The 27,150-nt window shown below is 36.5% G+C and overlaps 1 protein-coding gene across 7 annotated transcripts in view; it reads left to right on the top strand.

Annotated features, from left to right (window-relative positions):
- RIC8B (RIC8 guanine nucleotide exchange factor B) overlaps positions 1 to 27,150 on the top strand; it is a 95,624-nt gene that overhangs the window by 23,974 nt on the left and 44,500 nt on the right. For all 7 annotated transcript variants that reach the window (XR_014314182.1, XR_014314183.1, XR_014314184.1 and 4 more), the window contains exons 3-4: positions 9,662 to 10,270; positions 21,316 to 21,410. Coding sequence is in view for 3 of the 7 variants with exons in the window: in XM_082740571.1 (XP_082596697.1) it covers positions 9,662 to 10,270; positions 21,316 to 21,410 (704 nt within the window). In the remaining 4 variants the exon portion in view is untranslated. The remainder of the gene's footprint in view (positions 1 to 9,661; positions 10,271 to 21,315; positions 21,411 to 27,150) is intronic.

Below are 27,150 nucleotides of genomic sequence, written 5' to 3'. Positions count from 1 at the left end.
CCCTGTGGAATATATATCCAGTGACATCCATCAGAGGAGAGAGTAGGCACAACCTTGAGAGGCCAGGGAGGTGTCAACCAATGGACCCTGCCTTAGCTACAATATTCCTTTCATCTCTTATTTTCTAATCTTAAAAATTCCTGTGACTTTTTGTATTGTGAGTTTTAATGTATTTATTTTCATGTACAAATTCTTCCCCACCCTGCCCCAACTAAATCTTTTAGTAAACCAGTGGTTAAAGAGGATGTACTAAGATTGTCCTGTGACTTTAAGTATCCTTGGCACTGTGCCACATCTCCCAGATGAATATGCATAGTCTATTTTAAGAGCAGTGTCCTATCCCATCACTATAGGAGCGTTGGTTGAAGCGAGAGCATAAATCAAGCATGTGGTTAATGTTTTGGACATAATGGACAAAAAGTGGGTGGGCGGGAGTCCATTCTTACTAAAGAGAAAGTAGTAGACTCTAAGAATAGGTATTCACTACCATGAAAATAGAAGAGCAGAAACATTAATAATAAAAAAGTGATAATAAATAGACCATGTTTAAGGACTGAAGTTTGTTTATTGAAGGAGGAAAAAAATCAGTCCTCAATAATTCCTTTCACAGGCCTAGCTTAACACAGAATTGCTTTGAATGTTAGAACACCCACTTTTGCTTTATTTTCTTATACATCATCTGATACCAGTTGAATAAATAAAGAGGAGGACTGAGAGGTAAGAATCTTAGTCCCCCTTCCCATTGTAGCTTTCTGTGCTACATTAAGCAAACAATGTAGCCTCCATTGGAGGTTTCCTATCTGTAAAATAAAAGAAATATTCCCTAATCCTGAGTACCTTATTAGGTATTATTTTTAAAAAGAATTCTGTGGCCAAACAAAGGAAGTATCAGTTTTTAAAAATTAAAAAGGTTTCTTTTCCATAGTACATCTGAGAATCTTTAATACTTTATTAAGCTTTATAAGTTTCTCCGACTTACTCTCCCCAGTATCCACTTTTTTATAGAACCTTTTGCACTGCTAATGTTTGCTAATATTAAATAGTCCCTATAGCCCCTTCTAACTCTTAGTATCCTGATCTGTCAATTACATTCATTTTGTTTGGCTCTTCAGCTGTTTTCTGACCTGTGAGTTATCGTATGGTTACTGCCAAGTTGAACTCTGTGTGTGTACCCTGAACTGGAAAGTTACTATATTTTCCTATTTCTTATAGATAAGACAGATGTTAGTGCATGTTTTTGGCAATGTTCACTTTCTCTGTTCACTGTTGTTTCATTTTGATTGGCCTACTTTTATTCTAAATTAATCTATAAATCTTTACCTGTATTTCCCTTATTTCCCAAATAAGCTGAGATTTTTTAAAATCTCAGCTTATTTAATCTTTTTGATAAGTAATGACGTTAGAGAGAAAATTACATGTCAAATATACATATAGGCTTATTATTTCAATCAGAGAAATAAGCCTTCAAAATATTGCTGTTGGCTGAGATTATTAATTAGAGGTCTTGTTCCTGGAAGCATAACAATTTTAGCTCTTACTGTGTACCATCATCTCGTTTACTAAAACAACATTGTAATATATATTATCCCCATTTTACACATAGTGAAAATGAAGCTCAAAAAAACCAAGTAACTTGCCCAGATTTTACAGGTAAAAACAATGAAGACTGACTCTGGAAGTCTTAAGTCATATTCTTTTTTTTTTTTTTTAAGAAAGTGCTCATATGAGCTGGTAGGGGGTGGGGTGGGTGCAGAGGGAGAGAGAGAGAGAATCTTAAGCAGGCCCCACACCCAGGATGGATCCCATCGTTGGGCTGGATCTCACAGCCCTGAGGTCATAATCTAAGTGGAAATCAAGACTCGGACTCTTAACCAACTGAGCCACCCAGAAGCCCCTAAAAGTCATATTTTTTTATTACAGCAGGTAGCCTCTCACTAAATTATAGTAATACTATATATGGTATATGCATTTTAGTTATAATGTTAAATAATGTTTATTGAGTATTTATTTTATTCTAGGGCAGCACATGCACACTGTCTTATTTAATTCCCCCAACGACCTTATGAAAGAGGTACTATCATACCTGTTTTACATATAAGGAAATTTTAAAAGTTGACCAATTTATTCTAAATCATACAAATAAATAAGTGGCACCTAGGAATTAAGCCTAGAGATTTAATGACCTATCTGGACCTAATACCCTATATTTAACACATAGTGCTTTGAAGATGTAGCACTTACTATGTATGTGTGTATATATATATATGGGTATATATTCAGCATATTTGATAGCATCTTTATACCTGTGGAACAAAAAGTAATAGTATCGGACAAATCCTGCCCCCCCCAAAAGTGATGAAAGAGATAAGAAATCTCCATACATATAATTCAAGGTCAGAAGTGTGTTAAGTGCTATAAAACTGGTAGATGTAGAAGAGGTTACTTCTACATATTACAAAGATGACATTTGCCTTGAAGATACAAGCCAAAGTATTGGGAGGGTGAGGGTTTAAGAAGACATTCTAAGTGCAGGAAATAACATGAGAAAAGGCACTTATGTTCACATAGGTAGTAGAGAGTAGGTTTCTTAGCCCAGGTCAAGGATATTGTGACAATAAGTAGTTGAGTATGAGTTTTGGAAAGGTGGACCTATGGGGGACTTATGATCTGACCCCCTCCTAGTTAATGAGTTTAGGTGTATTTTATTTGAGGTGACCACTGTGGAACAATTATGGAGAAATGTCTACCAAGCATTATCATTTTCTTTTTGCTGCCAACTTTAGGAAATGGTTCCCCTATCTCCTGAATGACTGATACCTCCATCAACCAAGTGGTCCAGATTAGAAATCTGGCTCATTGTCTCTTTTCCACCCTTGACATCCAGTCATTCTGCCAGTCAGTCAGTTCTACTTCCTTAAATCTCTTTTATTTCATTTTTTTTAAAGTAAGCTCTACGCCTAATGTCTGGCTTGAACTCAGGATCCAAAGATCAAGAGTCACGTGCTGTACCAACTGAGCCAGTCAGACACCCCTTAAAAATCTCTCAGCTTTCTATTTCTCTGCCCTAGTTCACACTACCCTCATTTTTCACCTTATTAACCATTTTTGGCTCTATTCCCTTTCTTGTGCATTCTCCATATTACTATCAGAATGATGATTCCAAAGCACTCATCTAATGTCTTCCCCCTGCTTAATACCCTGCAATAAGTTCTCCATTTCCCTCTGGATTAATTTCAACTCTTCATTCTCTTCAGTATCCAGACATGGACTAATATATCTTCTCTTTAAAAAAAAAAAAAAAAAAGGAAGGAAGGAAGGAAAAAAAGAAAAAAAGACTCTCTTTTGATCTTATAGTCTCTCTTATTACCATCCTATTTATCTGTTTCCTTATAGTCACATGTACTGAAAGATCCGTACTTCTCTCTGCATTTTCTCATCTCCGAAATACTGTGCAAAAACTGCTTTTATCAAGGTCACAGGTGATCTAGCATTGCCAGATCCTTAAACTACTTGCCACACTCCTAAATTTCCCTTGCTTCTAGCTGCAACTCTTAATCTCTTTTATCAAGTTCTCCTCCTCCCAGCCCGTAAGTATGGGCATTTTTCAGGACTCTTACCTTAGTCCCTCTATTTTCTATATATTTTACTCCAGGCCATCTGTTCCTGTAGCTCCAAACAACCTTTACTCATAGAGAAGACATAGCCCTGATGGCTGCTTAAGGTTTTAGCCACATATGTTCAACTTTCTACTTGACATCTCTGCAAGCATTGCAAACTTAATGTATCTATACATAATTTTCTCCAAAATCCATTCTTCCTGCAATCACTCCTTTCTTAGTAAATGGCACTCTACCACTCAAGCCAGAAACTTTGCTCTCCCCCACAAATGGCAAGTTCTGCCTCAAAAATATACATCAAATCCATCCACCTCTCTCTCTCTCTCTCTACTGTTTCCATTCTAGTTGAAGCTGCATTTGTTCCCCTCCATTTTCCACACCAGGGTGATTTTTTAAAAAAATCTTTAATTGGGTTGTATTTCTCCTTTGCTTAAACTCCTCTAGTGACTTCATAGCATTAAAAGTCTAATCTAATCTCTGTATCAAAGCCTATAAAACTCCACGTGATCTGGGGCCGTTTTACTTTCCAGTTACATCTCCGAGCACTCGGCCACTAACATCATCCATTCTGGCTTTCATGACCTTAAACACACCAGGCTCTGCCTGCAGTACTCTTTGCACTTTTAGCACCATCTCACCATTAGGTGGCTTAAATATCACTCTTAAGTTGATCCTTTCCCCTATTATTTTCAATCATACCATCCTGTTATTTCTCTTTTAACAATAAAATTTTTTGTTTATTTATCTTCCCCATTATACTGCCATCCCCATAACACATAAAAGAATTGTTTGTTTTGTTCACCTGTATACAGCTATCGCATGACACAGTAATACAGTAGGCATTCAAGTGTTTGTTAAATGATTGAATGGAAATCAAACATGTACATTTCAGCTCTCACCTTAGATGCCACTTCCTTAGGAAGTCTTTCCCTGAACTGGTGTACTTCCTCCCATAGAATTTAGATTTGTACCATCATAGTTTTTTACACTTAAATCAGTGATTCTCAGTAGGGGGTGATTTTGTTCCCTGGGAGACATTTGGCAGTTTCTGGAAACATTTTTGATTGCTGTGACTGAGCAGAGGTAGTGAGAGGGTGTTACTGGCATCCAGTGGGTAGGGGCCAAGGATGCTATTAAATATTTTGAAGATACATATCCTCAGAGAATTACCCAGTCTAAAGTGTCAGTAGTGCTGAGGCTGAGGAATTCTAGCATAGACCTATCAGACCTATTGTCACAATAATCCATGGCTTATATTTCTTTGTAATTCTCACATGTTCAATATTAAGTTCCTTAGAAGTTTGCCATTGTTTACCCAGTACGAAGGACATTGCCTTGGATTTATTAAATAGACACTTGGGTCTTTTTGGTGAATTAATAAATAGATAAACAAATGAAGATACAAACTAGCCATGGCACAACTGGGTCATTGAGGTGAAATTTAACTTCTGTCACTTACGGAATGATGGAACAAGGGGTTCTATATGGGTTATTGATGAAACGTCCTATTTCAGAGGGCGTTTTAAGTTTAAGTTGTTGCAACAAAGGGGCCCCAAGACAGATGTGATTTAGGGAATGTTGGTTTTATTACCTTTTCAAGTAATAGTTCTAAGGTGATTGATTAGTTCTAGTTAGATGGGTGAGTGACTCTGCTGCATAAATTTATTCAGTTGCCCTATTTCCTTCTAAGTTGTGAAGTTGTGTTTCACCATCTGAGCATTGTCGTGCTTGAAGTGGGCTGCCACTTCCAGGTTACAGAATGCGACAAGAAAATGGAGAAGGTATGCCTACTGTCGTAGGGACCCAAACCCGAAAATGTCATGTCACATGCCCACATACATTCCATAGGCAAGAGCTCAGGCATGTGGCCTTGAAGAGCACTGAGGAATGTGGTATAGCCAGGCAGTCATGGGCCTTGCCACAGTTCTTTTACTGGGCATTCCTTCTTAGGAAAGAATGGATTTTGGTGGACAGCTGTCAGTTTTCAACACAATGCCCAGCAATTAAACTAAATCTTAGATAAGCATATTTGAGGTATATTGTTCCCTTATTACTCTGGGATCAGAGTTTGTTTTACTACTTTAGTTATACAGTTGAAGAAAACTTATATAATATAAAATGCATTCTCTCATCAAAAACTAATGATGTGGGGCGCCTGGGTGGCTCGGTTAAGCCTCTGCCTTCAGCTCAGATCATGATCTCAGGGTCCTGGGATCGAGCCCTGCATTGGGCTCTCTGCTCAGCGGGAAGCCTGCTTCCTCCTCTCTCTCTCTGCCTGCCTCTCTGCCTACCTGTGATCTCTGTCTCTCTAATAAAAATAAATTAAAAAAAAAAAAAACTAATGATGTACTGTATGGTGACTAACATAACATAATAAAAAATTAAAAATAAAAAAATTTAAAAATAAATGCATTCTCTGAACGGTGCTTCTTAAATTATTTGTGTTGAAGGGCCAAGAGTTTTTTGTTTGTTTTGCAGTTTTTCCCGAACTTGTGGTAGACTAGTGCTTTCACAAAATACAATGAAAGTGAAACATTAAAAGAAACAATCATATCCTTCAACAGTCACAGCAAAGTTGGATTACCATAAATATTTCTAAATGCAAATTCAGTTTTTTATACCTATTTCAATTTGTGTAACTGTCTCAGTAGTCTGGGAACAAATAGTTTGTGAACTGGCACCAATCTGTAGACACTTTAGAGTAGCATCTACCTTTTGGGTTTCCAGAGTATAGTAAATTATGATGCCTATATTTTGAGCAAAGACTTTTTTATGTATAGAACTTGACATTGAGTTTTTTAAAGTATTTTTAGAAATCACCTTTTAAAACTGTAAATCACAAAAGATCATTTGAATGTTCATACATGCTTTATAGCATGTTCTACTTGTCTCATAGCTAAAGCCAAAGCTGATCTTAGTTTTACAGATTCACAGTGAAAAGCTTATCACTTTAGAGCTGGAAGAAGGTTGCTTTAGCGAGTCTTCCAGTTTTAGTATGTTTGCTGCCGAAGCAAACACTGCCTTAAACAGTTAATGCGTGGTATAGATGAATAAAGAGGCCTAATAGGGTGTCATGCTCAAGATACAGTTAATAAATGGTCACTAATGGTACAATCATTGACTTGGAGTGGAAATCACACTGGAGTCAGATGATCTAGATAAAGGCCTGGTCTACTTCTTAGTTAAGTGTCCTTAGGCAATGATTTGGTAAGTATTTAGTGAGCATTTCGTAGATTGAAGGATATATATGAGAAGTTCTTTTGTAAACTTTACACCACATTAAGCAAACAATATCACCATAATTATTAAAATTATGAAACCACCCCTTCCAATGCTAATAAGTCCACTCTTCTTACTGGATCCTGCTGTATATCATTCTAGAGGTTTACTAAGAACAGAAGTCATTTAATAATGCATCGATTTAAACATTTTTTTAAGATTTTATTTGAGAGAGAGAGCTCAGAGGGAGAGGGAGAAGCAGATTCCCCAATGAGCAGGGAATCTGACATGGGGTTTGGTCCCAGGATCCTGGGATCGTGACCTTAACTAAAGGTAGATGCTTAATGGACTGAGCCACCCAGGCGCCCTAAAATTATTTTTATAAGTATTCTGGCAATGTGGAAAAATGCTGGTAATTAAATTAAAAATTAAAAAGAACAGGATGATGTACACAAGATGATTGTAGCTGTGTCAAAACAATATGCATGGGTTACTGCTAATCAGTAGATTGACTAAGAATAAATCCTTCTGTCTACTGCACGTAAAATATACTAGCTAGTGTAATTACGAATGTTTTTCTACTAGAGAGCTTTTAGTAACAGGAAGGATGTGTTGAGCACCAAATGACTGCAGCAAATTGTGGTTTGGATATTCCTTGGAGAGGAAGAATGTTGGGGGCTGAAGTGGTTAGAAAAAAATTTATATCAAAAGTGAATTAGCGCGCGCGTGTGTGTGTGTGCATGTGTGCGTGTGTGTGTGTGTGTATTTTAAATATTTTATTTGAGAGAGGGAGACAGAAACAGCGACAGAGAGCATGACTGGGAGGAAAGGGAGAAGCAGGCTCCCTGATGTGGGACTCAATACAAGAACTCTGGGATCATGACCTGCTAATCAACCTTTACTCTGAAAATTATTTTGGTACCTTAGGTTATCAGGGAACCCAATTTTTTCCATTAAAATTAATGGTTCATCCAAATGTATGTGATTTATTAATTTGCTCTTTAAATGTTCTCTGACTAAAAAATGATTATGTTGAGTATAGCAGTAAGTGTGTCTATTAAGCATCACTTTTGTTGTATTTTAGGTATGTCTTGATTTTTTTTGGCGGGTTGTAATAAAAGAGAGAGAAAAGAATCATTATCCAAAAAGTGGTTTAATTTTCAAAATATGTTGAAATTATAGCAAAAACCTACCTAGTGATCATTATGTGAGGCAGATCTGTGAAAAGAACAACTATGTGGGGGGTATTTTATTGTTGCTCTTCTCTTTGGTTTAAAAAGGAAGGAGGTAACGGTGTCTTTTTAACTCAATATGTAGAACTCCAAATTCACATATATAATATTTTATAATACCTTATTTATTACATGTTTCTTAACTTAAGCAGCAGTGTAGATGATTTCTCTCCTGAGTAAAGTTATATGGGAACAAGTGTTATCTGACTCCACCTCCAGAAATACACTGCATAGGAAGTAGTATATAGAATGTGGTTTTGTTTTTGTTTTTTGTCTTGGATCTGAAAGATCAGACATTGGAGAAGAATTTCCCTGTTTTTTATATTTCTGTAATGGGGACATTATACTTACCCCCCCAAACTTGTGTTCATTTTTTTTTAATGCCTTAACGATAATAATAAGACATTGAATGAAAGTCCCTTCTAGTTATCAGAGATGGCCGGGTTAGAGTTGACAATATTATAAATTTTTCTCGGCTTGTCAAGTTAATTTCCTTCCCACCTCCAGAACATAGTATAGCCAGCCCTTAAACAATGTAGAGGTTAGGGTGCTAGTCCCCAGCACAGTCAAAGAATCTGCATGCAATTTTTGACTCTCCAGAAAGTTTAACTACTGATAACCTAATGTTGACAAGAAACCTTACCAATAACTTAGTTAACACATATTTTATTTGTTATATATTATTGTATCCTTTTTTTTACAATAAAGTAAGGTAGAGAAAAGTGTTATTAAAAACATCATAAGGAAGACAAAATACATTTATAGTACTATACTGTATTTATAAAAACAAACAAACAAACAAACAAACATGTGTAAGTGAACCCATGCAGTTCAAACCCCTATTTAATGGTCAACTATACATTTAAAGTTGCCACTTCACGGCTGTACAACTAGGAAGTACTGAGAAGGTACACACAGCCTGGGATTCTTATCATCATGCTTGACCCAAAGATAGCCTCTTTATAAGAATTAAAGTCTGATAATAGGTAAATACAAACTTTGTAAAATCTGATGTTAGTCCTGGTTGTTGCTGTTGTTTTTACAAGATGTAACAGGTACAAAAATGGTCAGCAAGAGAGTAGTTTATACCTGCTTGCTTCACATGTACAGTGTGAGCTTGAGAGACCCAGACCTGCAGTTTATGGACAAGAAAGCTGGCTGTTGAATTTTGAAAGAATGATCAGTGGTTCTTAAATTTAGGAATAATAGGAATAATTAAATTTCAAAAAATGCAAGATGGATATGTACACTTTGAGCCATTAGCTATGATTCAGACTAATTGCCTTTATCCTGATAGTCTGTGTATTCTGATATGAAAAATCTGTTGAGAACAAAGCTATATAAGACCCGACTGATTAACTCTGGCCCAGTACAGCCTCTCTGGCCTTTAATTTCCATATCTGTAAGTGGAAGAAGTGCAGCAAATATAAGGTCTCTTTCAGTTCTAATATTGTGTGACTTAAAAAAAAAAAAAAATGAAAAATCTTTTCTAGCCAGAATCTGATTGCTGTTACATACATTGGTAGAGAAGTATTCTGTTTTAAATCATTTAAGCCAAGTAATGATTTTTGAATACTCGTTCTTGTTTTTCAGAAACTCTGTGAAGGCATATTTAAAGTCCTTGTAAAGGATATCCCAACAACATGTCAAGTGTCCTGCCTGGAAGTTCTCCGCATTCTCTCCAGAGACAAAAAGGTTTTAGTTCCTGTGACAACCAAGGAAAATATGCAGATACTGCTGCGATTAGCCAAGCTAAATGAGTCGGATGATTCTTTGGAGAAGGTGTCAGAGTTCCCAGTTATTGTGGAGTCATTAAAATGTCTGTGTAACATAGTGTTCAACAGTCAGATGGCACAGCAGCTCAGCCTGGAACTTAACCTTGCTGCAAAGCTCTGTAACCTCCTGAGAAAGTGCAAGGACCGAAAGTTTATCAATGACATTAAGTGCTTTGACTTGCGCTTGCTCTTCCTCCTGTCACTTTTGCACACCGACATCAGGTCACAATTGCGCTATGAGCTCCAGGGACTACCGCTGCTAACCCAGATCTTGGAAAGTGCCTTTAGCATCAAGTGGACCGATGAATATGAATCGGCCATAGACCATAATGGACCTCCTCTCTCACCTCAGGAGACAGACTGTGCCATTGAGGCCCTCAAAGCTCTCTTCAATGTGACGGTAGACAGTTGGAAGGTGCATAAAGAGGTAAGGTTGAGAAGGATATTCTTATCTACTTATAACTTAATTGGTCTGGGCCATCTCTAGAGCTGCCTACAAGGGCGGAATCCTTACTTCCCATTTGTGTAACACTTACCAGAAAAATAGGATGAAGATGGGCTATTTCATTATTTTTGTTTTTTATGGATTTTTAAATGTTTAATTCCAATTAGCTAACTATGTATTATTATTTTGTAAGGTTGGCAAATATAGTTCCTTTTCCCAGTTGTTCTATCACCTGCCTTTTTTTTTTTTTTTTTTGAGTGCCTCTTTCAGTAACAAGGTTTAAATGAGAAGATTTGAAGGGAAATAAAGCAATATGATTCATAAAGTTATAGGCATTTACAATGATTGCCATCAAAGAAAAGATAAGCTAAATTAGGCCAGATAAAATTGATCAATCAGAATTCATGTCTGTTCAGAAGAGCAAAAGATCTTTTGGGTATCCCCTATCATCCCTAGAGTGTTACAGTATGAGATAACTATCAGAAATATAGGACTACAACTAGATATCCATACTTTTACACAGTTCTAGAAAATACAGTTACACCACAGTGTGGGAAAGGTTTTTTCTGGACTAAGATCCTTTTCTGTGGCTTAGACCTTACAGCAGCCAAAGGCAGAGTTGATAGTTTATATCTAAGTACCCACAAGAACGATATGCTAAACAAGAAACTTAGTTTAAGGAAGGCAACAATTGTAAGCAAAATGGACATAAACTTTTTTCCTTGTTTCTTTTTTATTTTTTTAAGATTTTATTTATTTGTCAGAGAGAGAGAGGGAGAGAGAGCGAGCACAGGCAGACAGAGTGGCAGGAAGAGACAGAGGGAGAAGCAGGCTCCCTGCCAAGCAAGGAGCCCAATGTGGGACTCGATCCCAGGACCCTGGGATCATGACCTGAGCTGAAGGCAGCTGCTTAACCAACTGAGCCACCCAGGCGTCCCTCCTTGTTTCTAGAATCTTAACATTTCACATTTACATTCTTTCTTTAACCTTAAATGATGAGTGAAATTGAGCCCCTGCCTTAAAAAAAGAAGAAGAAAAGAAAAGAAAGAAAGCAAAAAAGAAAAGAATAAGGAAAGAGGGCATCTGGGTGGCTCAGTGGGTTAAAGCCTCTGCCTTCGGCTCGGGTCATGATCCCAGGGTTCTGGGATCGAGTCCCATATCAGGCTCCCTGCTCAGCAGAGCCTGCTTCTCCCTCTCCCTCTGCCTGCCGCTCTACCTACTTGTGCTCTCTCTCTCTCAAATAAATAAATAAAATCTTAAAAAAAAAAAAAAAAAAAAAAGAAGAAGAAGAAGGAAAAAAACAAATGGAGTATTTTGGTGCCGGAGTAAATTATCTTTTATGACAGCTGACTTGAGGACTTAGGCTAGGATCTTGCTGTGTCCATTTGAAGCAGTGCTCACCATGAATACAGATCTGTTTTTGCCAGCAGCCTACTTTGAGAGGATTATCTCTGTACAGTGCTATAGTGGGAATATGCAGGCATCTGAGTTTTAAAGTGCAAATAGGTCTATATTTTGAAACCAAATATTTGAAGATCAGTCCTAACAGCTGTTTTAGATGACTGTAGTATGGTCAGTTTTTCCTGAGACTTGGCAGGAAAAGATGTGGAAAGCCCACATGCTCCATTTATGCTTTGAAACCAAATATTTGGAAGTATTTAAAATATTATGTCTCTGTGCTTATTTGGTACCTTCTATGGTTATTTTTCTTACACTGTTTGTTTTGGTGTTTTTAAGTTCTCCATTTAGTTGCAAGAGCTCTTCTGAGACTGTTGGTTTGCCATTGTTGGAGCCCCTGTTATTTAAATTGTGCCCAAAATAGTAGCTCACACTGTTCCAATTCCGGACTAAAAGGGTTTATTATAATTCAATGGCCGCACATCAGTATAAGTATGGAATGACATGTAATATATATCAGTAAATTGAGATTAGCCTTCATCAGTTTAATAGTGGGTTTGGAAGAAGCCTTGAAGATGTTGAAGCAGCAATTATTCATTCTGGGTAATAGAAGGTTTATTCTCCAAAAGATACGTGAGAAAGGACCTGAAGCAGGCATCTGTGCAGACCTAGGGCTTCTTGTGAGTTGTGGATCAGTAGATAAAGCCATTATAAAAATGTGCCCAGTTATTGTGACTCGGGTTATTACTGAAGTTATCAGAAATATGAACAGTATTGAAACCAGGAACTTGCCAACTCATTTAGGCAAGAGTGTGGGAAAGGTTTGTTGTTGTTGTTGTTGTTGTTTTAACCAATTCAGTTTCCTTGAGTCTCCAGATTCAAATTTTAGCAAACATTTAGTCAGTCAGTCTGTCAATAAATATTTATGGCCATTTACTAAATATTATACCAGCATTGTGTAATATCTTGGCAAATTATAGGCATAGTCTCTGCCTTCAGTTTTATTGGTAGGACATGTAATAAATAAGTAAACAAATCTATAATTCAAATTGTTTTAAGTGCTAGGAGAGAAAAGTGCAATGACTGCGAATAGTTAGCATAGTCAGGGAAGAGCTGTGAAGGTGTCTCCTGAGATAGGATGACAAAACGATGGAACTGTTTGACAACTGGGGAGGTGAACGTTTCACAGAAATTGAACAGCATGTGAAAAGACCCAGAAATCAGAGCATAGGGAGGGACTCAGAACTTAACATAAGGAAAATCTGTAAAAAGGGTGCAGAGAAACTTGCGAGTAAGAGCCCGTTTACTTGGACTTTAATAACACCTTGATTGTCAGCAAATGGCATTTTTCTCCAATGAAACAAGCACCTGAAGATTTGTTCATGCTTGAAGATAGCTATGGAAATAAAAGGACATTGAAAACTCATTATACAGAAGAATCCAACTTTAAAACTTAACTTTAAAAATAACTAATATTATTTTCCTTATAATGAAAATACATGCTTATCATAGATCTAAGGGGAAGAGTATAGAGGCAATAAAAAACTGCAAATCACCTATAAAACTACCACTCGAAGATAATCACTGTTTGCATATGATATATACCTTTCTAACCATTCTTCATTGTATAGTATGTAAATATAAACATATGTGTAATTTGTTTTTATAAAAACGCAGTCATTTTGTAATCTTGATCTTTTTTTCCACAGTAAATGTTCTTGAAGAGTGGTGGTTTTCAAAATGTTCCTTGGAGCCATAAAGTTCCTAGGAATAAGATGAGTTCCAGGTTCTCCACCCTCACTTTCAAAAGAGCATCTTTGATTGTTACAGTTGCTATTGTTTTTTCTCTTTATAGTAGGTTGTAACTAGATTTCAAGTGGGGATAAAAAGAGTTCTGCAACCAAAATATAAATTTTTTTTTAAGATTTTATTTTATCTATTTGACAAAGATCACAAGTAGGCAGAGAGGCAGGCAGAGAGAGAGGAGGAAGCAGGCTCCCTGCTGAGAGAGAGCCCTATGCGGGACTCGATCCCAGGACTCTGGGATCATGACCCAAGCCAAAGGCAGAGGCTTTAACCCACTGAGCCACCCAGGTGCCACCCAAAAAAATAATTTAACTGCCCATTTATTCTTTCTGTCAAAGGTTGGCAAATCCTTATGAAGAACTAATCTTCATAAGTCATTTTATACTTAATATGTAATTTTATACGTGAATATTCCTTCATAAAGATCTCTCAACCTTTAACAAATTCCTTATGTGTAGGCATTTAGATTGTTTGCATTTGTTTGCTGTTTTATATGATAATGCAGTGAATTTTCTTATTAGAAAATTTTGTAGATAAATTCCTGAAATTATTGTGCCAAAAGATTTTTTAAAACTCTAAGGGCTTTTGATATGTATTGACAAGCTGCCCTTCAGAAGAGTGCTAGTTTATACCTTTCCAGACCCTGGGCTTTCACCTTTAAAGATCTTTATCTATTAGACAGCTCAACTGTTACAGAAAATATAGATGTTTGGTTTGAGTTTTAAATGTTTTATAGGTATTTTTAATCACTGTTCACTTCCAGTTCATCAAAACCAGAAAATTAATGACTGGGTTTTTCTTGAGGCTTACCAGATTAGTGCCATTTGTCCATTTTAGGTTCATGCCTCAGTGTTAAATTCCTGCCTGTCTGCTGATACCATCAGCAGATTAATTTGGAGATTCCTTTCCATTAACTGAAATGGTCTTGTCTTTCTCCTCCTTTAACACTTTGCTAAATCTCTTTGTTGATGGAGTTAAGCATGTTACTGTAGAGATCCCTCACTTAGCAAACACTCCCTTCTGCAGTGCTTTCCAGGTTATCAGTACATTGTGACGAGAAGACACAAGGACCAACAGACATGGTAGAGCCAGACAACCAAGAGCAAATAGAGAAGTAATATAAGTATCTGAGTAGTCAAAAGATGCATTTAAGTCAGATAAAACAGTGACTGTCCATAGGAGTTATTTGGGAATGTCACATTATAACAGAAGAGGTTAGTGCCATGATTATTTTAGAGACTTGAAAGGGAATGTGGGAAAAGGACACGATATTAATTAAATAAAAATAAAGCTTCAAGCTGTGCCATTTTTTTTTTTTTGCTGAATCATCTTTTCAGTAAATATTGAGTGCCCAATATATGCTGAGTTCTACATTAGTCATACAAGATACAAGATGAAGAAAGTATCATTGCCCTCAAAGAACTAACAGTCTAAGAGGAAAATCAGACATATGAACAGAGATGGATATACAACTGTTTGTTACATTACTTACTTTTCTTCTATATTTTCTGTATGTTTAAAAATAAGAAAGATTCACCTCCGTAATGCACAGATGCTTCAAATACCATATGTTCTAGATCTTTGAGGGTTTATCTGACCTCACTGGCATAGTCTTTCTGCCAAGCAACATAACCCAGGACAGAGTACACATTCAATAAATATTTGTTTAATGAAAAATTAAGTGTGATATAGAGAAATATAGAGGAGAAAAAATCCAAAGTAAGCAGGGAAGAAGGAAAAGTTTATGATGCCTTTTAAAATGTCAAAGCTGTTGGGGCATCCGGGTAACTAAGTTGGTTAAGTATCTGCCTTAGGCTTAGGTCATGATATCAGGATCCTGGGATCAAGCCCTATGTCTGGCTCCCCACTCTGCATAGTCTGCTTCCCCTTCTTCCTCTGCCCCTACCCCTGCTCATATTCTCTCTTTCTCAAATAAATAAAATCTTTTTTAAAAAGTCAAAGCTGGGGCACCTGGGTGGCTCAATGGGTTAAAGCCTCTGCCTTCGGTTCAGGTCATGATCCCGGGTCCTGGGATCGAGCCCCACATCAGGCTCTCTGCTCAGCGGGCTCTCTGCTCTGCTTCCCTCTCTCTCTCTGCTTGCCTCTCTGCCTACTTGTGATCTCTGTCAAATAAATAAATAAAATCTTTAAAAAAAAGAGTCGAAGCTATTACAAAATTAACTAGAAGCCTAAAAGATTTAAGAACATTGTTTAGAGCAGCAGATTTCTAGCCTTTTTAGAGTTACGGCATTCTACTTTATAACATTTATATCTTCCCTCATAAATTAATTCAAAAAAGCATAATATTATTACTCTGTGCCCAGCACCATGTTCAATGAAAAAGATGCAGAGGTAAAATACATTATCTTTGCCTGTGAGGAGACTGAGATTTTGATTATATACAATTTGGCAGGAAAGATAACCTTAGTAAAGGTAAAGCAGAAGGGCTAGGGTAAAACAGCGTCAAATGTTACCTGAGATATAGCTTTATTTCTAGGTAAATTTGTGTATACTTCTGTGTGTATGTATGTCTGTGTCTGAAGTCTTTCACTTTCTATGGAATTGAAATCAAATTTTCACACATTCCTAAACCTTCTTGAAGAAATCAAACTTTCACACATTCCTAAACCTTCTTGAAGAAACTAGAACTGTCCTGGGATAACAATACAATGTTAGGACTTGGTGTGCAGTTTTCTCCCTTCAGACTTTCACAGGCATTGATTAGATCACTTGACACGTTGAATGGAAAGATATGAGGAAATCCATACCTTTACCAAACAAAAGTGAAATCTTCCACAGTTTGCACAGGAGAAAAAAGGCAGCAGGACAGTAATAGAATTTGTAATTAAGAAGTAAGGACTATATAAAGAGATCCCAAAGACTTTCCTGAGTTTTTATCTACCTTTTAAATGAGTGTTACTTTATTTTGATTTCCACTATCACAGCAAGTGGCTTTTTTTCTTCTCAATCTTTGGAGAGAAAGATTTCAGAAGACAGAATATTGATATCTGAAATATATGATTTCAGAGGAGAGAATATAGATATCTTAAAGATATCAAAACTAAGATGAAGCAAGTAAATTATAGTTATATAAACTGTATTTGTGTAATATTTTATAAAGAATAGTTATATTTAATCTATCCAGCATCTTTGTGACAAAAGAGCATTAACCCCATTTGATAAAAAAAGGACATGAAAGTTCAGAGTTTAAATTACTTATGGAAAGTCATACAGCAGAATAGCCAATACTAGAAAATAGTATCTACTCTAACCTTTGTTAAATAATACTTCTTAAATGGTAGCATTCATTCAGCAAACTTTGACTGAGACAGACTAATGAAATAGAGTCTAGAAATAAACCTACACATATATAGTCAACTCATTTATGATACAGGTAATGTTGAAGTGCAGTGGGGAAAGAGTAGACTTTTTAATAAGTTGTACTGGATCAATTATATGTCTTTATGGAAGAAAAACTAATTTGAATCCTTACCTTATGCCATACACAAAAATTAATTTGAGATAGATAAGGACCTAAATATGAAAGGTAAAATAATAAAGCTTTAAGAAGGAAACAGATTATCTTCATGACTTTATCTATCAAACATTTCTTAAGTAGGCAAAGATTTCTAAAACTGACAAAATAAAAATCAAATTTTAAAGGAAAAGACAAATTGATCTTCATTAAAATGAGCTCATCAAGAGAAGAAAGTAAAAAAGCAGGCCACCAAAGCAGAGGAGTTATTTGCAACACATCTATAAAGAACTCTATACAGAATACATTAAAAAGCCTTACAAATCCATACAGAGTCAACCCAATAAAAAAATCAGCAAAAAGCCTTGAACAGGCACTTGACAAAAGAGGTATCCAAATGACCAGTAGTCATATGAAACTTCATTAGTCATCAGGAAAATGCGTAATAAGAGACCACTGCACACCCAAAAGAATGACTAAATTTTATAACTCTGACAATACCAAGTGTTGCCACAACTGTAGAGTAACTATTAGGAGTGTAAAATGGTATAAACACTTTGAAACACTATTTGGCAGTATACTCTAAAGCTTGACACAGCATATGAGGTGTAAGAAATTATATTCACAGAAGTACCCGTCAATATAGCCCCAAACTGGAAACAATCCCAAGTGTCCATCCAGAGTAGGATAGGTAAGTAAAGTGTAATATATTCACTGCATTCAGCAGTGCTTTCTTAAACTAACTGTGGTGAAGGACCAGATTCTTTTTTGCCCTATCAGAATAAAACTCTTATATAACACAATATTACATGCATTGTCAAACTGGAAAAGTCTCTAAATGCTCATGCATACTTTTTGCACAGGGGGCACTGCAGGTCAATGGCAAACAGGGTGTGGATCGACACTGGTCCACAGACTGCACCTCAAATAGCACTACTCTCAAGTGATGAAAATGAACACAAATGATGAAAATGCGTAGACTAGCTACACATACCAACCTGGACTTATCTCACAACCAGACACAAAAGGGCATAAGTTTTATGATTCCATTCAAGCAAACTTGAGTGACAACAAAAATCATCTATAATGTTAGAAACTAGAATTACCCTTGAAGAACAGGTGACTGTCATCTGAAGAGGCCATGAGGGGAATTCTGCAGTTCTTGATCTTGACATTGGATCATTTTTGTGTTGGTTATATGGGTGTGCTCATTTTGTGAAAATTTATCTAGCTGCCCACTGATGACTGCATCTCTTTTTTGTTTTACTTATAATTTACATTAAAAATTATTGAATATTGGGGCACCTGGGTGGCTCAGTCAGTTGAGCATCGAAATCTTGGTTTCGGTCTGATCATGGTCTCGGAACAGTAGGATTGAGCCCTACATGGGCTTCACACTGGGTGTGGAACCTACTTGGGATTCTCTTTCTTCCTCTCCCTCTGCCTCTCTCTCTTTCCTCTCTCTCTCCCTGTCTAAATAAATAAATATTGAACACCTATTTAACATATGTACTCTAAACTTCTAAAGTTACCAGATAAGTGGAGAAAGCAATGGAAATGCAAGTGTGGCATTACAAATTATGATTTTATGAAAGGAATCATAATAAGATAGTGATAGAAAATAATGAAGGAAGAAGCCTACTTAGATGAAGTGGACAAGGAAGAGGCTTCTCTGATAAAATGTTTTAGCTGAGACCTAGGAGATGAAAAGGAATTGGTGATGCCAGGAGTGGGGGAAACAATCCATGGATTTCACCAGTTGCTTTGGGTACAGAAATAAAGAGAATTTAGTGGATTTATGGTAAAAGGGCATTGCAGACATAGGTACAACTTGGGAATTGGTGTTATACAAGTTGGGACACAAGGAAATGGGATGGAAAGAAGTAGGATTTTGGTGTACAGTTGCAAGTAAAAAGACCAAAGTGGATAGTTTTGCAAGAAGCTTATCAACATCAGTGTGAGAAGAGAGCAACTGTGATACCTAGAATAAAGGAAAACCTAGTGTTGGTTTTTGTTTTGAGAGACAGCATGCATGAGCAAGTGTGTGGGGGTGGGAATGGGGAGAGAGAGAGAATCCCACGCCAACTCCTCGTTCAGCATGGAACCCGACGCAGGTCTCAGTCTCCTGACCCTGAGATCATAACCTGAGCTGAAATCCAGAGTCATACACTTAACTGACTGCCTAACTCACGTGCCTAAGGAAAATCTTAAAACTCTTTTTAAAGGAAGTGCATTCCCGCTTAATTTTCAAAACCAAGGAAAACATCTTATTAAGACTTAGGAAATGGAAGGAGTACCTGGGTGGCACAGACAGTTGGGCATCAGACCCTTGGTTTTGACTAGGGTTATGATCTCAGGGTCACGGGCCCTATGTGGGGTTCTGGCTAGGTGTGGAGTCAGAGTTTCTCTCTCCCTCTGTCCCTGCTCACTGCTCACACTTGCTCTCTGTCTTTCTAAAATAAACGGATAAATCGTAAAAAAAAAACAACAAAAACAAGTTATCTGGAAGAATTTCACATGTGTTTCAATGTGCTTCATGTAATTTGGGGTAAGTAAATGTGTATTTACATATTAGAGAATTTTGTTTCAGGCATTTGAAAATGGATGGCCAATGGGACAGTCTCTGGGTCAACCCTGCCAGTCTTCAGGTCTCTGACATTCCACGGGTTCCTCCTCCCCTTTTCTTTCTTCCTTCCCCAGCACACGATTATTTCATTATCACTCATTTCAGCTCTATCTTCTGTTTCCTTTCTCCCTCATTATTCCCCTCATCTTCAAATGTTCCATTGCAAGTGCTAAGCACTTCCTTGTGTATCATCCTCTGTAATTCTTTTATGACCCTACCAGGCACATACGTGTGGAGATGCCTGTGGGGAAACTTTGGCTCAGAGAAGCTATATGACTTGTTTAAGGTCACAATTTAGCCACTAGACTCCCAAATGCAGTGCTTTTTCCGTTGTGCCACTGAGGCCTTCCTCTCTTCAAATAAACATATAATAATTTTATGCTTAAAATTCTGTCCTCTGCATTATGAGTAATGAAATTGTGCTCTATTGTTTGTTACATTTTTTAAGACACATCTTCTCACCTATATGTGAATATAAGAACATATATGAATATGTGTATAATATGTGAGTATATTTCACTTTACACAGACGTGAGATCAATATATACTAAAGTTTTAAAATTTTTTATAAATTTTTTTGAATTTTTAAATAGTTTTTGAAGTAATTGGTTACTTCCTGAAGTATAGCATACACAGGATCTCTTATAATTATCACTCATTTTATCTGTCTTCTAATTACTATTTTTTTTAAAGATTTTATTTATTTGACAAAGATCACAAGTAGGCAGACAGTCAAGCAGAGAGAGAGAGGGAGGAGGAAGCAGGCTCCCTGCCTAGCAGAGAGTCCGATGCGGGACTCGATCCTAGGACCCTGAGATCATGACCTGAACTGAAGGCAGAGGCCCAGCCCACTGAGCCACCCAGGCAGCCCCTGTCTTCTAATTATTAAAAATCTGGACAAAGAGAGAGATGACTTTGATACAGGTGACTAAAGAAATTGTAGTGGCCCAAGAGCTCACTAAAAAAGAGGAGGTAAACTAAGTGATTACTCATAACTTAGCTTATTTCCTACTGCTTGCCTTTTTCTCTCTGACTCTCTATGTGTCTTTAATACCAATGGGTGAGTAAACATTGGGAAAATAGGAGATTAAACTCAGATCACTTGTTTTTCATCACTTGCCAGTAATTTGGGAGGAATTAGCAAGATTTGGGGAAGCTAGGAGATTAAGAAGACTCATTAAAATAAAGTTGATAAGTTATAGATTTTAACTTAATTGCTTTTGAAAATCAAGAAATGAGGCATTAAGGATATATAACCCACTCTTAAAATATCTGATAGCAGTATATCTATTTAAACTTTTCTAACAATTAGCAGACTGGAACAGTATACTATCAAAAGAATCTAGGCTTTCTGGAAATGGCAAAGATCATTAGGTGAATTGAATCTTACTGTAAAACAGAGTGGGACATGCATGGATGTTGATCATGCATCTCTGTGCCCAGCATGCCCTAAGGGAGCAGCTAGACCAGTACCGTCTGCTTTCAGCCATTTCTGGAGGTGGTTGTAGCTCTTCATATGAGACAGTAACTATTCACTTAGTACTGAGAACTTTTTCTACAGTAACCTGACTTCTATTATGTATGGTATAAGAATGACTGACTGTTGCGGGGGGGAGGCAGGTGGGCCAGAAGGTAACTCCGAGGAAGGTAGTAATACACCAAGCTCCTTCGTTAAGGCATTCAATCCCAAATTTTTCCTCTTGTCTTTTTTATTTGCTGTAGAGTGATTCTCATCAGTTCCGTGTCATGGCAGCTGTCCTTCGCCATTGTTTACTAATCGTAGGTCCAACCGAAGACAAAACAGAAGAGCTGCACAGGTGGGTAACCTCTGTGTTGATATCTCAATGAAGAATATCATCAATTCTTGTTTTTATGCATCCAATTTTTGTTGTTAAAAGCACAAGAAAGTAAAAATATTACAGTAAGTCTGATAACTGTTGAGAAATCATTACTGTGCCCTGATGAGAAATTTTCATTCTATTCCCTTTGATTTTATTAAATTGAGTCCAACAAAAGAGAATTTGGCATTTGTTGCATTCAACAATAAAACCCAGAGTAACAGTAATAATAGCACAATTCAGTAGTTACTGAGTACTAAGTGTGACACGATGCTAAGTGCTTTATAAAGATTAACTTACTTTAATCAGCATACTCATCTTATGAGGTTACTGCTATTCTTCCCTTTCGATAGGCCATGAAATTGGGGCATAGAGAAAATGTAGCAATTTCTTTGAGATTACACAGCCCTAGTAAGTGACAGGACTTGGATTTGAACCCTGCTTTTCATTACTGCACTCAATAATCTCACTGATTTCACTGTAAGAGTAGTTACCAAAAAGTATATCATAAGCAATATGTATTAATTAAATTTTTAAAACTTATTATAAAAATTGGGTCACAGTCTCAAGTATTAATATTTAAAAAATAGTTCAAGTGTTGTGACTTGCTTGTTGGAGCTCTTGGTGGACTACTGCTAAAATGTGTCATTCTGTAAGAATTGAGTTCATGCATTTTTCTAGTCCTCTTTCTATTCTAGATCAGACTTGCAATAACAACACTTCTGATTTTAACATAAGACTGCTTATGGTGTTTTACTCTTTAAAAATACAAGTGGTTTTTTTTTAAGATTTTATTTACTTATTGGAGAGAGAGAGAGCATGAGCAGGGGAGAGGCAGTGGGAGAGGGAGAAGCAAAGGGAGAGGGAGAAGCAGACTCCCCACTGAGCAGGGTGCCTGACACACTGGTCTCAATCCCAGGGTTCCAGGATCCTGACCTGAGCCGAAAGGAGATGCTTAACCAAGTGAGCCACCCAGGTGCCCCAAATACAAATGGTATTTTAAACAACTCAAATAAATTCAAATCTGCAATTACCTTTGGCATCAACTCTGCTTTACAAATAAATTTGGACTCCTCTTAATAGTAGAAAGCACCTACATTTACAGTATTCTATTTTTTTAAATATGGCTTAAATAAAAATTCATAGAAACACAACAGAGTGTAAAAATGGAGCATAACCTTACTATTTTTCAATCAAATCCTTATTATTTTAGTTATGATCAGCAATTTATTTGATATTTTACAGAGTTAGGTTACTTTATGTACTCTGCCCTGCAAACATTCAAAAGATTATTTTATTCACAATTAAAAAGTGTGATTTCTTTTCCTTCGGGTACAGATCAAAAGTTCCTTTAATTTTCTTGAGACTGTGCCTTTAAAAATAATCAGGTTAAGTGCAATAAATCATGGTCTCTAAAACAATTTAAACACTCTGACTCATAATTTTTTTCATAATCGAGACACTAGAAATACAGATGCTGAAACTTTAAAAAAATGGATTTACAATAAGAACAGGAGTAAATTGATGGCTTTTCCTTTTGGAAATCAGTTATTGTAAGTTAAATGGCATTCATACAAGAATATAAGGAGAGGGGCACCTGGGTGGCTCAGTCGTTAAGCATCGGTTCAGGTCATGATCCCAGGGTCCTGAGATCGAGTTCCGCATCAGGCTCCCTTCTCCACGGGAAGTCTGCTTCTCCCTCTCCCACTCCCCCTGCTTCTGTTCCCTCTCTCTCGCTGTGTCTCTGTCAAATAAATAAATAAAATCTTTAAAAAATAAAAAATAAAGTCTTCATAATAAAAGAAAAAAAAGAATAAGGAGAAAGTGTTTGGGGAGTTGTTACACTGGTTACAAAAAAACATTGCTAAGGATTTCTCTGATAAATTTAATATTTTAAGACAGCACCCAGTATTTATCAAAAAAAGAGCAAGAGGAGAGGTTTTAAGAACCAGATTTTTTAAAAAGTAATCAGATTTCTTTATTTTCTTTCTGATAATATTTACTTTAAATATTCTTTTTAAAGACATTTTACTTTAAATTTACTTTTATCTTAAAACTTGTTCTGATAAAATATCTATTAGCTACACTGTAAATAAGATTTCCCTAGAGCCACAAACAGGATATAGGAGTATAGCTCAAAGCCTTTCCTATCAGATCAAAGTTGCTGCTGACTTGACAGTTTATCTGGAACGGCCCTGCATGTCCCTTTAATCGGAATTAAAGTGATTAGTATCATTTGAGAGTAGTGACTCTAGGCTAAGCCATTTAAATACAGAGAAAACTGCATTAACCTCAAAGGGCTATATTAGGAAACTTACTAGGATTTTAATACCCACTAAATTCTACGTATTTATTTATAGTATAATACCCACTAAATTCTGCATATTTATACTTCAGTATTTCTACAGAAAATCATGTGTGTGTTTAAGGCAAAGTTAAAACAAAAAAAAAAATCGGAATGTTTTTCAAAGTAACAATTTGTTCCATTTTTTTTTAAGTTATTTTATAAGTTTATTTTTTCTTTTTGACACGTTAAGGAAAAATGTAACAAAATAGGTAAACCTGGATAGTGTATGATTATACATTAAAACTCAAAGAGTTGTGGTAACAATTAAATGAGAAATTAATAAAGCAATCTGTCCCTGCACTGAGGAAGCACTCAGCAAGTGTGCGAACTGCTGTCACCTCTGCTGTCACACTGCTACCACCGCCACTTCTTTTACTATTATTACAATAAGCACACTGGCTTTTAGGTCCAATACTTAATTCCAGATATATTTTTAAAAGTTGTTTTTGATTTTGATATTTTGTTAGGATTTTTATGTATATCCTATGATCATGTAGAGAAATCTATTTTCCATTCATCTGTTTTTCTCAAGCCAGGGATGTTTTAGGATACGTGCATGCCAGGAGTCTACTAGGCTCCTCCAGGAGACAAGTGAGTAGAAACATGGCTAGGCAACAGCTTTTTCTGATGTGCGGTCTCCTTTTTTTCCCCACCCCCAGAGCAATCAACAGGACAGGGACATAAGAGATAAAATGAGTTAGCTCACATAGAAGTTGACCTTCACCTTTAGTTCCACTAATCAGCATCTTAGATAGTTTTTAAAATCTACTTATTTCATTTCCTTTTGTCTATACTTAAAGTAACAAGTAAATTGTTGGTTTGAGTCATCTTTTTTGATACATTAAAGGACATCCTAATTCGGTTCATCTCTGTTATCTTCCTGAAAGTATTTTCAACCTTCTTGTCCATAATCAGTAAACTTATATATAAACTGCCAAAAACAGTTGCATGTGGATGTGGTTGTGGTTTTGTTTTATTTTAGAGAGAAGGGGGAAATGGGAATGGCCTAAATGCTAGAGAGGTGAGAAGAGTGGAGGACCAGATCTGATTAATTTATTTTAGCCGCTCAACTCATTTCTTTCACTTAGCACACTGGCATCTACAAAATGCTTTCTCTCTTTTTTTTCCCCCACACTCAAAGAACCTGTGTGTCTTTAAAAAGTACTTACCTCCCTGCCTTTTTTGTTGTTTCTTTGCTTAGACTAATTTATCTCATATACTGGGGACAATTTAGTACCTAATGATACCTCATTACAATCCTAAGCAATGTCTTTTTTCCAGCTTTATTGAGATTCAGTGGACATATCACATTGTTTCAGTTTAAGGTATACAATGTTGTTGATTTGATAGATTTACATATTGTGAAATGATTACCACCACAGCATTAGCTAGGCATATGTCTTACACATGACCAACTTTTTTTTTTTTCAAATTTTTCATCAACGTTTACTGATTCTATAAATGTTATATCACTGAGGCAGCAGGAAAAAAAACAGTAATCAGATACAGAATGACATAATTAATTTACTTGAACTAAAATTTATGACCCGTCCAACATTACATTTTTTTTTTAATTTTTAATTTTTTATAAACATGTATTTTTATCCCCAGGGGTACAGGTCTGTGAATCAGCACTCACCAAAGCACATACCCTCCCCGATGTCCATAACCCCACCCCCCTTCTCCCAACCCCCCTCCCCCCAGCAACCCTCAGTTTGTTTTGTAAGATTAAGAGTCACTTGTAGTTTGTCTCCCTCCCAATCCCATCTTGTTTCATTGATTCTTCTCCTACCCACTTAAGCCCCCATGTTGCATCACCACTTCCTCATATCAGGGAGATCATATGATAGTTGTCTTTCTCTGCTTGACTTATTTCGCTAAGCATGATACGCTCTAGTTCCATGCATGTTGTCGCAAATGGCAAGATTTCATTTCTTTTGATGGCTGCATAGTATTCCATTGTGTATATATACCACATCTTCTTGATCCATTCATCTGTTGATGGACATCTAGATTCTTTCCATAATTTGGCTATTGTAAAGGGGCACGTGCACCCGAATGTTTATAGCAGTAATGTCCACATGACCAACTTTTAATTAATGTTTGAAAATTGAGGGGAGAGGAGATGGGGGAATGGTTAAAACAGGTGAAGGGGGATTAAAAGGTACAAACTTCTAGTTTAAAATAAATAAGTCCCAGAAATGAGAAGTACAATATAGGGAATAAAGTCAGTAATATTGTAATAATGTTGTTTAATGACAGGTGGTAACTACACTTACTGTGGTGAACACTGAGATTGAGTAATGTATAGAATTGTCGAATCACTATGTCGTACAACTGAAATTAATATAACATTGTATATCAACTGTACTTCAATAAAAAAAATTTTGTTAGAAGTTTGAAAATTGGATGATAACATTTTGGCTTCTACTTATTAACTGAGCACTTACTATATGCTAGGCACTATGTGAAACTTAAGGACAACAAAGATGAATATAGTATAATCTGTATTCTCTAGGGCTTACCAGCTAGGGGGTAAAACAGACATGTAAGTAAATAAGTACAGTTATTTTGATGAGTGTTGTGTAAGACATGGACAAGCTTATGTAGATACACAGAAAACAAGAGAGTTTACTTTGGAGAGATCGCAGAAGGGGGTTCTTATTTTATTTTTCTGTTATCATTAAAGCTCCTAGCTCCTTAACCTGATTCTTACTGTGAATAACCGAGTCATCTTTTTTGATACATTAAAGGACATCCTAATTCAGTTCATCTCTGTTATCTTCCTGAAAGTATTTTCAACCCTCTTGTCCATAATCAGTGAACTTATGTATAAACTGCCAAAAACAGTTTATACTGTTTATACTGCTTCCCCCTTTCTTCTAGGTGAAGAGATATCCACAGTGCATACTCTAGAGAAACGTAAAGTCTAAATGAGGAGACAAGACATAAATATTATGAAAAGTTAAAATAATTCAAGACCATAATAGAAGAGCTATCACAGATAGTTTTAGAGTAGTTTCCCAGTGACTTAATTATCCAAATAATAATTGCTAATAGAGGGGCACCTGAGGGACACCTGGTGGCTCAGTGGGTTGAGCCTCTGCCTTCGACTCAGGCCATGATCTCAGAGTCTTGGAATCGAGCCCCGCATTGAGCTCTCTGCTCAATGGGAGCCTGCTTCCCCCTTTCTTTCTGCCTGCCTCTCTGCCTACATGTGATCTCTCTGTCTGTCAAATAAATAAATAAAATCTTTTTAAAAAATAATAATTGCTAATGGAATTTAAAAGACTAGCTCACTGTGGTCTAACATGATGAGTAAAGTTTTCCTTACTCATACTATCTATAGCTGTTCTCATCCAGACCTCTGGT

This window comes from Mustela nivalis (assembly GCF_964662115.1).
Source record: "Mustela nivalis genome assembly, chromosome: 7".
NCBI classification, from domain to species: domain Eukaryota; kingdom Metazoa; phylum Chordata; class Mammalia; order Carnivora; family Mustelidae; genus Mustela; species Mustela nivalis.
Note: the sequence above shows the minus strand (reverse complement) of the source record. Positions and strands in the feature narration are given on the sequence as shown.